This window comes from Ictidomys tridecemlineatus, chromosome 4, assembly GCF_052094955.1.
Source record: "Ictidomys tridecemlineatus isolate mIctTri1 chromosome 4, mIctTri1.hap1, whole genome shotgun sequence".
Lineage (NCBI taxonomy): Eukaryota > Metazoa > Chordata > Mammalia > Rodentia > Sciuridae > Ictidomys > Ictidomys tridecemlineatus.
The window spans coordinates 29,468,616-29,483,643 of NC_135480.1; the positions used below are offsets into that span (position 1 = coordinate 29,468,616).

Consider the following 15,028-nt stretch of genomic DNA (forward strand, 5'->3'; position numbering starts at 1 on the left):
CCTTTAACTGACCCCTCAAGTTAAAATCATCAGAGATCTTTTGTATTCTTCTCTATGTAATAGTAAAAGTTTGAAATAGTAGCAAAATATAGCATTGAGAAACTAATAATAGTAATTATTAACTTTTAACAGTTGTTAAATTCTTGGCATTTGTTCCGTGTTATTGTGATTACTGTATATGTATTAACCCACCTATTATTGAGGAAATTATAGTTATTATTGTTAAATCACAGTTAAGATTTACCAAATTCCTGCTATATGCTTGATATAGTTCTATTTATTTTACATGCCTTAACTCACTCATTCTTCACAATAGTACCTAGATACTTAATAGAGACATAAATGGATACTTCTTTTAGCCCATTTTCCAGGTGAGAAAACTAAGCACAAAGGTTGACTTTCCCAAGTTCTTTGGAGCTATACGTAAGTGCTACCTAACTCAATTTCTTTCTGTCTTCAGATCAGATTGAATCTGAGATCCTCCTGTTACAGGCTGTGTGAACTTAGGCAAGTTAGACACATTCTAAACCCCAGTATCTTCACTGTAAAGTGAGATGATTGTAGAATTCGTGTCATTGGGTTGCTACGAGAATTAGGTGAGACTGTGAGCCAGTTGTGGAACATTTCCTGTGTGTCAGGAACTGTCTGAGTGCTTTGCACAAATGAGTATCAATACAGTAGTTTTGTGATTAGCATCATTATCATCAATTTGAGCCATATCTTGCATATTTCTGTGTTCAGGAATTCTCTACAAAGCCCAAAACACCCTTCATTTGGTGTGATTTTTTCATATCCTCTTTTTTCCTTTTTTGGAAAATCTGAAAAACTTAAGTAGAAGGTATAACTTCTCATAATCATCTACTCTGAAAACAAAAATAAGTAAAATCTCTATGCCCCCTTCTAATTCTTTTCCCCACTTAACCACTGCCTTCCACCAACCGTCCACACTGTTAAAACGAAACTTATTAGTGACACTTGTTAAAAAAGTGAGGAAGGCATTATTCAGGACCATCTTGAGGTCTGGGGACCGTGGCAATGGGATGATGCTGTGCGGGAGAGAGAATAGGCTCCACCTCTAGTACAGCTGGGCAAGTGGGGAATTGGGAGCCAAGGAGCAGGCTGGAGGTCAGTGGAGGGGAAATTTCTAAGCTGTCATGAGGAGTGAGAGATTGTGGCTAAACTGACTTAATGGGATTCTGGCTACAGACAGGTCAGGGTGAAGACATCAGCTGGGAGATGGAGGATGAGGAACCTGATCAGATATGCACAGTGATGAGAAGTGAGGATGGGATTCCTGCTAAGTGACTCAGAAGGGCTCTTTCAGGAAGTACACGGGTGGACCTAGAAGGTGGAGGAGTCCCGCTAAGTTTAGTCTATTCTCTCATTCAGTACATATCTCTTCTGTGCCAGTAGTGACTCCAGTCACTGGTGATATCGGGACGAATAAGACAGTTCCCTGCCCTCATGAAGCTTACATTCTAGGGAAAGGAGAGAAGAGAGAAGAAACGGAAGCACATAATTCAAGTAGTAATGAGTTCTACCAAGACAAAAAAGCAGGGGTGTGGGATAGAGTGATATGGGGGTGGGAGTGAGGGGTCAAGCAGGGCTCTCCTGAGGGGAAGGCAACGCCATGAAGACCTGAAGAGTGGCAGGGTTTTGAAGATCTGGACAAAGGTCTGCGGTGGCCAGAGTGTGGTCAGTTGGTGAGACAGGGATAGAAGGCAAGGGAGGTGGACAGGCAGATAGATAGTAGGCAGAACAGGAGGACCCTGCAGGCCAGCTGATGGACTAGGGTTTATTTACTTGTGAAACTAAATCCATGGGGTTCCCCCCCTCACCTTTTTTTTTGGAGGGCTGGAGAGGTGAGCAACAACCCCGGAGTCTATATGAACTGAATTTTACTCTTTCCAGATAAAAGTTCTAATCTACATGTGGTGACTCTCAACAAAAATTCCTCTTTGGGTAACTGAAATAACTATCCCTACCTGGGAAAGAAATTGAGGTTTGGAGCTTTTCTGAGCCTGAGTCCAGACAGCACTTTGAATCAACTCTTGGGATGTGGGGTTACCTCTTTATTGATGTTCTCTTTTAATTCTGAATTCTCTTGAGATCCATCCCAAACTGTCACATGGGGGTTGCTACTGGAAACTATGGGACAGAACCAGAGGGAGTTTAGAGCAGGACTGAGAAAGTCCCTTGGCTTACCTCCATTCCCAGAGACTATCCTACCATCTGTCCCAAGCTTGAAAGTCCCAAATTTATCATTTTAGTGGGTTGGACGTCAAAGGTCTTGAGTAAATTAGAGCTAAGGTAAATGGTCTCCAAAGGCTAACCAAGTTCTATTTGCAGTTCCTCATTGGCCGATGAGATTCTTGTTCCTTGAAACAGTGGTTTCCAAACACATCAGGCCAGCTTTAGGTGGTGAGTTTTGGGAACACACACTGTTAAGACAGCCGGGCAGTGATGACTCAGGTGGCCCATGAGTGCAGACCCTGGTAGGTTGAGTGCTGGGGATGAGTTTGTGGAGTGGAGACGGCGGGAAGGGGCATGTTTCTGGGTCCCCTATGCTCATAAGAACTGAGTTCTTAATGAGTAGCGGCTGGAATGGATGTCACAGCAGTAAGAACAAGACTCAGGCCAGCTCTTGATGATTAGTGGCCTTGAAACAACGAACAGAACTGAGAATATCACCAGCTGAGGGTGGCATAGGAGTGAATTCACACCTGCAGCTCAGGGCTCATGTCCTTCTAACTTAGAAACAGGCCCAAGAATGACTGGACATCACTTTTTACTTTTCTACAGAACTCTCAGTTGGTCTTGTAGCCTCTTGACTTTGTTGGTTTGTGACTTTCTTGGCTTCGTCTCAGAAACTTTGAGTGGTGACTTTGGACCCTGGGCGTAGACCCTATCTTTTCCATGGAATGTCATTTTCAATGGGGTGATTCATTGATCTGGAAGCCAGGAACTCAGATTCTCAGCTTCTGAGTGAAGACTTGGTACTTGTTTTCAAAACAGTTGCAGGGAAGTATCAACCCCTAACCTTATCCCAGAACAAAGGCTCTTTTCCTTGTCCTAATCAATGCTCATAGGAGTCCTGGACACCAAGGTGTTTGGTAAACAAGGGCTCCTGCATTCCATGTTGTTTGACCAGAACACTTCACCTTCTGTCCCTTGACTAACACTCTCCATTTACACTGGGAGCTCCTGCTTTCCCCTGTGAGTGGAGGGCTCCAGAGGTAAACTCCTGCCTCTCTCTAGTCCATTTGGCTCTGGCTCAAATGAGCTCTCCAGGGCACTGCAATAGCTGGTCTTCCTTGGCAAAGAGCCTTGAAAACATTTTCTCTCCATTCTACAAACTGCTTGACCCAGATTGGGAGAGGGAGGGGGAATGGAACGGCACCCCAAACAGCTCGTGTCTGTGTTTTTTTTTTTCTGGACATTGTTAAAGGGTGATTGGTGCTTGGGAAAGAACTGATCTCTTGGTTTATGAAGATAAACACATTCTGGCTTTATAAGAAGCTGCGTTTCTGCTTAGTTATTTACAATGAGACTACCCTGCTGACTTATGAGTGGTTGTGACCATGGATACACCAGGAGAATGTAAGACAGCGGGAAAGACAACAGATCAATGTCATGACAGAGGTCTCAGCCTTTCTAATGTATAGGAAAGTAGGCCTCAATCATGGCCAGCCTGTGCCCCAGGGAAAGGATCATGAGGGCCGGGCTGGATGGTCTTCAGGAAAGAGAGGGGCTACGTTCCTGTTCTGTCTCATTACTGTCAGTTACTATCCTGGCTCACCCAGGATAGACTTCCTCTTGAGAAAATATTTTGCTCATAAAAGCATCTGCCATTGGGTGGCCTGCAAGATGTCTTAGGAAGCCTCGTTAATTCCGAGTTGACTCATTAAGCATGGATGATGAGGGGACACTGGGTATACGTGTGACCCCAGAGCCTCTGAGGGATTCCTGTGTCAGGAGTCAGAGAAGTAACGGTCCTGGCGGGCACGGAGGAGGAGATTGAGTTTCAGCCATGCGCTCATATGCGTGTTTGAAAGTTTCAAACTCACAGCACCAGGTGAGGTTGGAGTCCGTCTCCGTACACCTGGACAGCCGTGTCTGTAAAATGGGAATCAGGCAAGGTCACATAGCTGACAGGTGGCTGGACCAGCCTCGTGTCTTCTGCCGTTGCCTGTGTGACTCGCACCTGCTCTTCTGTAACCCAGGGAAGGACTTGGTCCAGGTGCAACTGAAAAACACAAGTTCCTTGAGGCAACCGCTTTCTTTCCAGACTCCCTGCCCCTGTGGGGAGCCTTATGTGGGGGCTTCATCCGCCCCATGGTCTTTCTCTATGTTTATCATTTTAAACAACATATCAACCTTCCTACAAATATGTTCATTTCAGCCAGGAACTATCACAGGCTGAACAAATTCATGTCCCAGCAACACCACATGGGATAAAAGAGAAGAAGAAGAAGAGAAAACAGGATGTTGCCAACACACAGAGAATAAGCTCAAGATGAGAGAGAGAACGGTTGGCTTTCCCAAGGGTGGGAACCAAATCAGTTCCCAAGATCTCCATAAAACAACGATAAGCTTGGGATAGACGATAAGCTTATAGGGCATATGGGGACACGGCGGGTTGTCTGCTTATTTTCCAATAACTGGGATTCCTCACTAAAGGGAAGTCACTTGGTTTGAGAGAGGAAAACCCCTGGGTCGTGGAGATCCACAGACCTGAGTTGTTCTTTTACTTCCTGGTCCTGTGGCTCTTAGGCTGGTTATTGAACTTCCCCAAACTACAGTTTCTTCACTTGCCATATGAGAATAACGATGTCTAGATTTTAGTGTTGTGGTGAGAATTAAATGAGGCTCTAAGCCGGGTGCGGTGGTGCATGCCTGTAGTCCCAGTGGCTAGAGAGGCTAAGGCAGGAGGATAGAGAATTCAAAGCCAGCCTCAGCAAAGGTGAGGTGCTAAGCAACTCAGTGAGACCCTGTCTCTAAATAAAATACAAAATGGGGACAAGGATGTGGCTCAGTGGTTGAGTTCCCTGGAGGTCAATCCCCAGTAAAAAAAGACAAACAAACAAACAAACAAATAAATAAATAAAGGAGGCTGAGTGTCCCTTTCTCACCAGGGTGCTTGAAAACACAACGAACAGTGGTCAGCTTTATTGTTAAGGAAGAAGTAGTTTCAGGCTTAGAAGTAGTAAAACCACACTTCTCTAAATGCACACTTTGGTTTCAGGTGGTTTTCTTATTTTGGTAGTGTTTCTCTCTCTCTCTCTCTCTCTCTCTCTCTCTCTCTCTCTCTCTCTCTCTTTCTATATATCCCTGCCTTCCAAACAAAGCAATGCAAATTTACAAACCCCAGTTTATAAATTTCTGAAAAGCTCTAAAAGTTATCCCCAATGTCTAAAAAGGAGCTGCAGGGCACAAAAATCCAGCAAGTCAGCTTCCCAGAGACAGAACCCTCACCTCTCACTTTTTCACTTGTCGGCTCAAGAAAGACAGTTGGGGTGAAAGGTGATAAGGCGTGTCCCTCTTATTCCCCAAAAGCACCTCAGCAGCACAGTGTGCCTTTGGACTCTTCGTCAGAGCAGGCGTCACTAGGTGCATAAACCAGACTTCAGTTAAAGCCGTTAATCCAGAGGGAAAATAACAACGATTGAATCCCATGACCCCTTTTCTGAGCAGAACTCTTTTTTTGTGCGGAAAATGAACGGTTTCCCTGAGGGTGAAGCACATAGGAGGGCCCAGATTTGAGTTCCGAATCCCCTAATGATCTCTTCAATGCTCTTTCTTTCCTGTGTGTTTTTCAGGTACTCTCCCCTGGGTATCGCCTGCCTAATCTGTGGGAAGATCATTGCCATCAAGGACTTAGAAGTGGTTGCTAGGCAACTGGGGATGTACATGGTCACCGTGATCGTGGGCCTCATCATCCACGGGGGCATCTTTCTCCCTTTGATTTACTTTCTGGTGACCAGGAAAAACCCGTTCTCCTTTTTTGCTGGCATTTTCCAAGCTTGGATCACTGCCCTGGGCACTGCTTCCAGGTAGAGAACATGAGAAATCACCTTTCTTTCTGCTTCGTCCTTTGCCCCATCGGCCACTTCCTGTTTCTCAAAATCCTCCCTTTTGCAAAGTTCAATGAGAACGCTTTTCACCAATTATTAAAATCCTTTAGGAAAGGTGAACACTTCAAATTTCTGACCTTTTTCTAGGAACCTCCATGCCTTCTGATGAACATTTTTGTTGCTGTGCAACTGAATTGGAAACATGATGTTATATTATATTTTTAAATGAATGCACACTATCGATTTGCATGCCTAACTTGCTACATAAATCATTGATTCAGTTTGGTTTTTACGTCTTTTCCAGAAGGGTGTTACAGGATGTTGTTCAATTAACATCCCACCTATGATTTAGAAAAATGATATAAAAAATTTTCACTCTTGAGAATTTTGGGAAAACTATTTTTCAAAAGGAGGAGGGCTTTTACAGGGTGAATGGTATATTAAGTGAGATTTTTCCAACAAAATGAGCCAAGCCTCAAAGCCAAGCTTTTGCCCTCAACATGAACCTTTAATGGGCCATTCCGCCCCAGCTTGATTTTTTTTTCTCAAAATCAAATTGACTTGATTTGACCTTGACATAGAGTCAGATCCTCCATGACCTCATGCCAGTGCCTAGGGAGTCAAGGAGCATCCCAAATATATGCAAGGAAAATAATTTTTTTAAATATCATCTTGGAGCCCAATTAGCAAAAGCAACACATAATAAAAAAAAATAAAGAAATATGAATACCTAAGAAATGCCTGGTTATTTAGAATTTCAAAGACTTAAAAGAGTTTTATTACTTCAGGATTCTACAGTTGTTTTATTTTTGCCTCTGTGTCCATAGGTCACAAAATTAAGTCTGAGATCATGAAACAGATGGCAGTGAGGCCAGCAAACTCTGAATCCCACAGCTTGAAGCCAGATCCTGGTCGCTAAGCCCACACACCAGTGGTGAGGTGGCCCCTCTGTGACACAGGTGTGGCCAAGCTAACCTAAGGCTACTGAGCAGACCCTCAGTTTTTCCTGAAGTGACCTACCAGGCCCAAAGTGGTAACCACCTGGGAAGCCAAATCATATTTCCATCTTGCAAATCAATGAGAATTTGTTATTGACAGAACACAGGCTTTCATAAAAAGCTAAAATATATACATACCATCCTGGGGACGCAGATTCAGCATCCTATTTCCTAAGATGAAGGGAAACACTTTAAAATTTGCTTTTTTTTTACTTGGTTCTATAAATTATCTGTGGTTAAGTATCTCTATCTATCAAGACCCTCTCCCTTTAGAGGAAAAGTAAATCTTTTTTTTTTTCAAAACTAAAAACAACCTTACTCGATTTTATTTTTGATCACTAATTATGAGTGTGGTATTTGCTCATAGTGATAAAGTTCAGATAGTGAATAAAATTTTGAATAATATAATGAACATGACAAGTTAGTTTATTTTATCCCCAAGTGACAATTGCAAATAACTTTTTAGTTAATCTTTATAGTTACATATATCTGTCCAGTCTTACTATGTGTATGTATTGACTTGGAAACTGCTATTTTTCATTGATCAACATATAATAAAAAATTATGTTCATTCATAGATTTTTTTTTTACTACTATTTTGTAAAGTACTGTATGTACTATGGTACAAACTCCATCCCTTTCCACCCCCAGTAATATACATTTAAAGCCTATCTATTAAAGGGGGCTGTGACAAGAATCCTTGTAGGTATATCTCTGCAAGTTTATCTGATAACCTGCGGAAGACAAACTTCTAGAAGTGGAACTCCTGAGTCAAATGGTAGACATATTGACAGTTTTGAAACATATCACCCAATTGCAATTCAGAAAAGTACACTATTTTATGTTCGCCCTAACTAGAGTGAGCCCTTCCCTACCTACCTGGCAGGAAGGCCAGATATTCTGAATACGTATTAGTCACTTTAACACATTCCAGTCTCATTGGTGAAAAGCTATCTCATTGAATTTGTGTATCTTGGAGTACTAACAAGGGGAAACGTCTTTTCCAGTGCTTATTGATCCTTTTCCCTTCCCTGCCCACCCTGCACTACTCTCCCCACCTTTTGAATTGTATGTGAACCAGCTTGGTTTTTTTTTTTTTTAAATCCTCTTCTGCTCTGTTTTCAAGCTTTTTTCGTGTGTCCTGTGCCACATGTTGCAATGATGTCCCTCTCCACTTTGTCAAAAAAATTCACAGTGCTCTTTTGCCACCAAAAGTTTTAAATTTGACCCTTGTCAAAACTGTATAAACTTTAAGGAATTTCAGTTTTGCTCAGGCATATGTTTCTACTCACAATTTCAAAATATTACTTTCTGTTTTCTTCTAGTACCCTTATGATTTTTATCTTTAAATGGTTTCAAATATATATATATATATTTTTTTTCTTTTGAATGAGCAGACCATTATTCCAGTGCTTTTTAGGATGAGATAAATCAAGGCATATCCTCGATATATCAAAGATAAATGCTTGGACCAAGACTGCAAATATTACAATTATTTCTCCCTTTACCCCTGTATTTCATTTGAACAAAACATATGGTTTTAATCTTCCCCTAAAAACATAATTTTTGCCTGGATGTGGAGTTTCCTTTTTGAAAAAGGCAATGTGGCAGGAATCACATAACAAAAATTAACTGAGAATTTCTTTGTCATAATGGCCACAAGGGAGATTAAAAAAAAAAAATCCCAGGGATAGTCTGTTAAATATACTTTCTGCTTCTTTGGACCTTATTCTGAATGAGGACATTGAAAGTGGTTGATTTGCTCTTCTCGATGGGTACAGAGTCTGGTGACAAGGAAGACAGATGGAGGGGTGTGGCCCAGGTCAGACCTCTGTGCATCCCTGGGACTTCAGTGTATGTCATTAAAACTCATCTGGAAAACAGGAAGACTCTCCAGAATCTGACATTATTATTAGCAACATTTGAAGACAGTCCTATGGCCTTTGAGGCAGGAGCCAAAAAGCAGTGCCAGAATGCCAGCCTGTCAACACAGGAAAGCATTGACATTCTCAAGTCCTGGTTTGGATTGATTGGGTCTTTGTGGATTTTCAAGACAAAAATATAAAGTCTGTCCAGTGGAGAAATAGAGAATATTTTCATGCCTTACCAATATTTTTCCTTTTTTTTTAATTGTCTAAAGACCCTTTGATGACATTTTGGGAAAATGAATAATAAATATTACGCAATAATAAAAATTAATATATTCCAGTGATCCAGAAGTTTGCTTAGGGCCATGTGATGGAGGATCCAGCTGCCAGCTATGACTGAGCAGCCCTTTTACACCAGCTATGGTGTCCTGGCAACCCTTTGAAACAGTCCCAGGAAATAATGGGGGGAAAGGGTGAGAGAGATAAAGAGACACTAATTTCTCATTAAAACATCTGGGGCAGCAAGCCAGGTACAATGGCATCTTATGCATGCAAAACAACAGCAAAACAATGTTTCTACTGGGCTTATAATGTTTTAGTAACGGGATAACCCCCAGATATACATTTCTTTTTCTTATGATGAGGCATTATATAGATCTCTGACTTATAATCACAAAGGATGTTCTGGCAAGATGATTCTGAGCCCCCTAAGGTTATTATTATTAGCTTGTAAGTCTGTGTAAGATGCATATCAGACCTGTAATCCCAGCGGTTTGGGAGGCTGAGGCAGGAGGATCGTAAGTTCAAGGCCAGTCTCAGTAACTAAGCAAGACCTTAACCAATTTAGCAAGACTCTGTCTCAAAATTTAAAAAAAAAAAAAAAATGAAAAAGGGCTGGGAATGTGATCAGTGGTTAAACAGCCCTAGATTCAATCTCTAGTACCTAAAAAAAAAAAAAAAAAAAAAAAAAAAAATTCAGATTTGGATGTCTCTAATTTTAGAGCTTCTGGATTCCCTGGTCCTGAGCAGTACCTGGGATCTGCATTTCACTTAGATGTTGGTCTTCTCTCACTCTGAGAAACCTGGATTTTTGTTATCTGTGTCTAGCCTATTTGGAGCCCCAATTCTGACTTGTAGAAAGTAGTGATTATGACTGAGGCTCTAAGTGCAAGAGAGTAGACATTTCCAAATGCTCTCTGCATTCAGGGTTTTCCAGTGCACTGTGCTAAGATTTGAACAGGAAACAATTCAAAAGAGAATGAGCCCCGACGCACTCTCATGCCATTTGAGTGTCCTACATTGCTTTCCATATTACTTAAGTAAATATGCCCAACCGCCTATGCAGCTCTCCACAAGGAAATCATATTCTGGCCTTCAGCAGCCCTTGATCTAAGAAGTGTCTCTTTTAGAAGACATATGGACATGCCAAGAATTCTAGGCTTTGACACTGGGTCATATGGTTTAATCTCCAACCCACGCCTGGGAGGAGTGTGAGTGAAGTCACTCCATATTGTCTTTGATTAGCTACAGATCACATGCCTTACTGCCCCAAGTCATTGTAGAGATTTAGAGTTGGCTGATGGCCATATATCAGGGAGTTGGACTCAATGAGAGGTTCCCCCGGCTTGAAGCTTGGGTTCATGATGAAGAGTACCTTGACATTTTTGTCCTGCATTTTCTAAATTAGCAGGCCAAGCTCAGGGCAATTCCCCGGGGCTGGATGCAATTCATGTAGTCATTTTGTTGGAAACAGTCTTTCTAGCATGAAATTATGGGTCATTCAAAAATTCCTCAGTCCATTTTACTGTTGACAGCTGATTCTTTCTCAACTTTTTTTTTTTTTTTTTGCAGCCCAATTCATGTGGGCAATCAGATGTGCTTCAGTATTTAATCCAAGATGGAAATAGTGACCAAAAGAAAAAAAGAACTTGAAGCTCTGAGTAGACCTCAAAACCAAAACCCAACAAAAATATTTTTCTGCCTATTAGCATCTTAATAAGATTGAAGTTGAGCCTCTAACTCACTGGTTTTTAATTTGGCTCCAGATACTGCTTTTCTGCATGTCACATTGCCTAATGAGAACAAAAGAACAAAAAACTTGCAGTGTCATTCTAGTTTGTTCTTTGTCCTCATTCTCCAAAGCAGACATAACCCTCTTTCTCTCTGTTTCTTTCTGTCCCCCAGTGCTGGAACTTTGCCTGTTACCTTCCGTTGCCTAGAAGAAAATCTAGGGATCGATAAGCGAGTGACCAGATTTGTCCTCCCAGTTGGAGCAACCATTAACATGGATGGTACAGCCCTTTATGAAGCGGTGGCCGCCATCTTTATTGCCCAAATGAATGGTGTCATTCTGGATGGAGGCCAGATTGTGACTGTGAGGTGAGGAAATGGATGGGGGCAGGGCGAAGGGGGATGGGGACAGCAGAGTGACCACCTTCTACCCTGTTGCATCTCCACATTAACTCCATTTGACAGAGGCTATTTGAATTTCAGTTTTCCTAGTGGATGAAGGAAATAACAGAGGAGGAATTGTTGGCCACCCTAAGGGGAAAGGTTGTGACAGAAAAGCAGCAGACTCATATGAATCTCTTCTGTTTGTATTACACATGTTGACTGTATCCAGAAATTGAATATTATTTGATTATTGACAATCCTATGGTACAGGTAGGGCAATTATTTCTATGCCTATTTAATAAATAAGGAAACTCAGGCTACAGGAAGCATGGATATTTGTCCGAGGTTACACCACTAGCCCTGAGTTGACAGGGCTGAATCAGCTGATTCTGGATCTAATTTTTCTTTCATTAAATATTCTTCCTTAAGTATTCCAGGAAGTGATGGCAGAAATTGTGAAATGCTGGAAGAAACAATTCCTCAATATGACATAAAACATCTTATTACAAATAAATAGCACATATTTTTGTTTTTACTAAAGCTATTTAAAAAAATTCAGAACACTCCCAAGAGGTCATTAAAAATGCATTGCTTCTGTACAAACTTAAAGATCACATTTACTAGCCAGGCCAACTTTTCAGCTTCTTGCTTAGGTGTTATTGAACACATCAGTCTTCAAATGGTTCCTTGTATAGACATTATAGCATGAAATAAAACTCTTTGCAATCATCATTTTAAGATTATCATTCCCAGTCCAACTAAGAGTTCAGATAAGTTAGAAGACAATTTTTGGCTTTGATTAAAGTCAAACAAAACAACACACACACAAAAAAAATGAGCTGGCTACTGGTTTTATTCATGTCCTGTTTCTACTCCTAGATTCTCCTTATCTGCAAATAAGGAAGATATTCAGAATTAGGAACTGTAAATTGGTAGCTCATGGGCTGAAGCCAGCTCAGAGTCTCACTTTGTCTGCCCTACAGTATGTTGTAAAAAGTTAGAATTTTACTGACTTGTAAGATGGGTTCTTTCCAGTTTTCAACAGCCTCCCTTGCTCCCTGTTATTTGTACCTGGTCCTTGTCACTACACCACTGTTTGGCTCTTTAAGACAGCTGAGTTTGTGACCTTTCGATTCTATGATTTACGTTTTCTTTCCTCCTCTGAGATTCCACGAGATCAGTAAATGCAGGAGACAGGAGGATCACGTTCTGTGCAACAAATGCACTTAGAGAAGGAAAATTTCAAAACCCGTGACATCCAAGTCCCAGGCCCAGTCTGAGAAAAACAATTAAGTAGATACTGAAACATACTTTTAGTCCCTAAAATGAGAGTAACTCCACTCTTTTGGAACTTCTGAGGTGGCAGTCTCTTTACATATGTCACCTTGAATGTCTCCAATAATCCTGGGGAGGAGCATAGTCACCATCTCCATTTTTCAGAATAGTGACGTGAGGCTCAGAGTATTTATATGACAAACCTAAGTCTCTATGGGTGCCAGAGGCAGGAGGCAAATCTACTCCATGACCAACTTCCTTCTGACTCATCATCCCTGCTTTCTGACTTTGACACAAAGGAAAATGCTAGAATCATTATTTGTTGCTTCCCCCTCCACTGGATGGTCAGAAGAGGCAGTGGCCTTTTGTTAAGATTAAGCTTTTTCCAAACCCCAGATAAGACTGTCAGCCTTTATTTCAGAAATGCTGGTGATAATCAGGTGTCTGGTTGGCCCACTATTTATTTGACAGATCATTCTCTGGGAGACCTTCAGTGGCCTATGGGTCACTTCAGGAGACTTCTCCTAAGAGATGGGGGGTCATTCATGTCTGATTTCTCTACAGGCTGTGCTTCTTGAACACTCCAATCACAAGGAATGACCAATGTCTACAGCAATACTGGAATTTGTCACTGGTCCGGTCTTTTGTGTGTTCTGCTGGCTAATATTGCCATGGAACCACGTGTCAGAACTTGGCTTGATCTATCCAGCTCTGAGGCGTTTAAGAAGCCCAGGGACATTTTTATAGACTCACCCATTTCTCATCTTCCCTTATGACTCTTCCAAAAGATTTGTTAAATATCCCATATGCATCTGAGCTCAGTTTGGCAATGAAATCAGAAAACAGAGAAAAGGAAAACTCACCATGTGTAACACACAATATGAAAACATAAATAAAAATGCATTCTCAGCAAGAATGCATCCGCTGAAAAGTTTCCTAGAGGCTGTCTTATCAAATGCCTTTCATCTAGTAGATAAGGGAAGGGAGGCTCAGAGAATAGGTCACACATAACCAGATAGAGAAATCTTCAAATTCAGGTTTCCCAATGCTTATGTGGGCTTCCATTTATTGAGAATGTTAACTTGTGTTTGTAGAAAGAGACCTGGAAAATAAGTGTTGGGTTTTATATTTTGCAGATGGAGAAAATGAAGTGCAGGAAAGTGAAATAACTTGTCTAATGAAAGTGGTAAAAATGGGATTTGAATCCAGGTCATCCACCTCTGGGGTCTGGCCTTTAACCACTGCACACAGTACCCACACTAGTCTAAGCTGTCGGTTTGCATATGTTAATTTATCTAATCCTTACAACCACTTCATGATGTATGCTCTATAAAGGGACCTCAGTTTCCTCATGTCTGCAATGAGGACGACAATCACACACTCCAGGGTGTTTGAGAGCATTGTACTGGTGTATCGTATAGTCAGCTGTCAATACACATGAGCTGTTAGAATTGTTACTATTAAAATACAACTGGACTCCTATACTATTTTAAAAAAAAATGTGGCAGTGACATAGCAAGTACTATGAGGTTTCTCACGATGGAAACTTTGCTTCAGGTCAGAGTCTGAAGCCTTCTACATCATGTCCTAACAGAGAGCATGTGAGACTGCCAATTCCCTTACTTTTAAACTCCAAGGGCTTAAACCCTTTACCAAGTAAAAATGGTTTCTGGTCCCTTGATTCCTGGTCTTGACGCAACCCTGGCTCCCCATCAAGTTCATTCTGTTAGGAATTAAGAGATGGGAGAATGAATCAGTGACTAAGTGATTCAATTGTGCTGGAATGATTCAATTTTATCTACGTATTTTATATTAATAATGATAGTGCTGAGAATTTATATTAATAATGAGAGTGCTGAGAATTTTCACTCAGGAAAGGATAAGGTTGGCCATGTATATTCAAATATCTGGTCTCTGGCAAGTGCGGCCAAACCTACCTTAATGGTAGATACCACAAGGGCTGCCTCTGGGGGCCCTGCATAGGTGTGTTGCAGTTCACTGCTGGAAATTTATTTGGAGAAAAATAACCAAGTCCAGCTTTATGCTGTGTTACCAAGTAAATCCCTCATGCTTTCCTACCAAGGATCCCAGCATATTCATTAGGTCATAGAACTTCCAAGATGGGGGTGGGAATCAGGGACACTAAGAGCCATCAGGGACTTGGAATCAAGCTGATAGGTGTTCAAATCCCAGCAGACCATGTTCCAGCTGTGTTACCCTAACTTTCTCCGTCTAGCTAGTCCACTGTTTCCTCATGATGGAGCCAAGTATTGCCACACATGTATCTTGCAGGATTACTGGGAGGTTCTGCTTTATGTTGTGTATAACATAAATGACCAGTCTCACTTCTTTATGACCAGTCTCCAGAACTGGTCATAAAGAAGTGAGTGGAAGGCCCAGCAAAGCAGAAAGGTAGAAG

General features: G+C 41.4%; 1 protein-coding gene across 6 annotated transcripts in view; it reads left to right on the plus strand.

The window, feature by feature from the left end:
- The window catches only part of Slc1a2 (solute carrier family 1 member 2), a 147,774-nt gene that overhangs the window by 103,398 nt on the left and 29,348 nt on the right, over window positions 1–15,028 (plus strand). For all 6 annotated transcript variants that reach the window (XR_005733559.2, XM_040284508.2, XM_005327403.5 and 3 more), the window contains 2 exons: window positions 5,820–6,053; window positions 11,125–11,319. Coding sequence is in view for 5 of the 6 variants with exons in the window: in XM_040284508.2 (XP_040140442.2) it covers window positions 5,820–6,053; window positions 11,125–11,319 (429 nt within the window). In the remaining variant the exon portion in view is untranslated. The remainder of the gene's footprint in view (window positions 1–5,819; window positions 6,054–11,124; window positions 11,320–15,028) is intronic.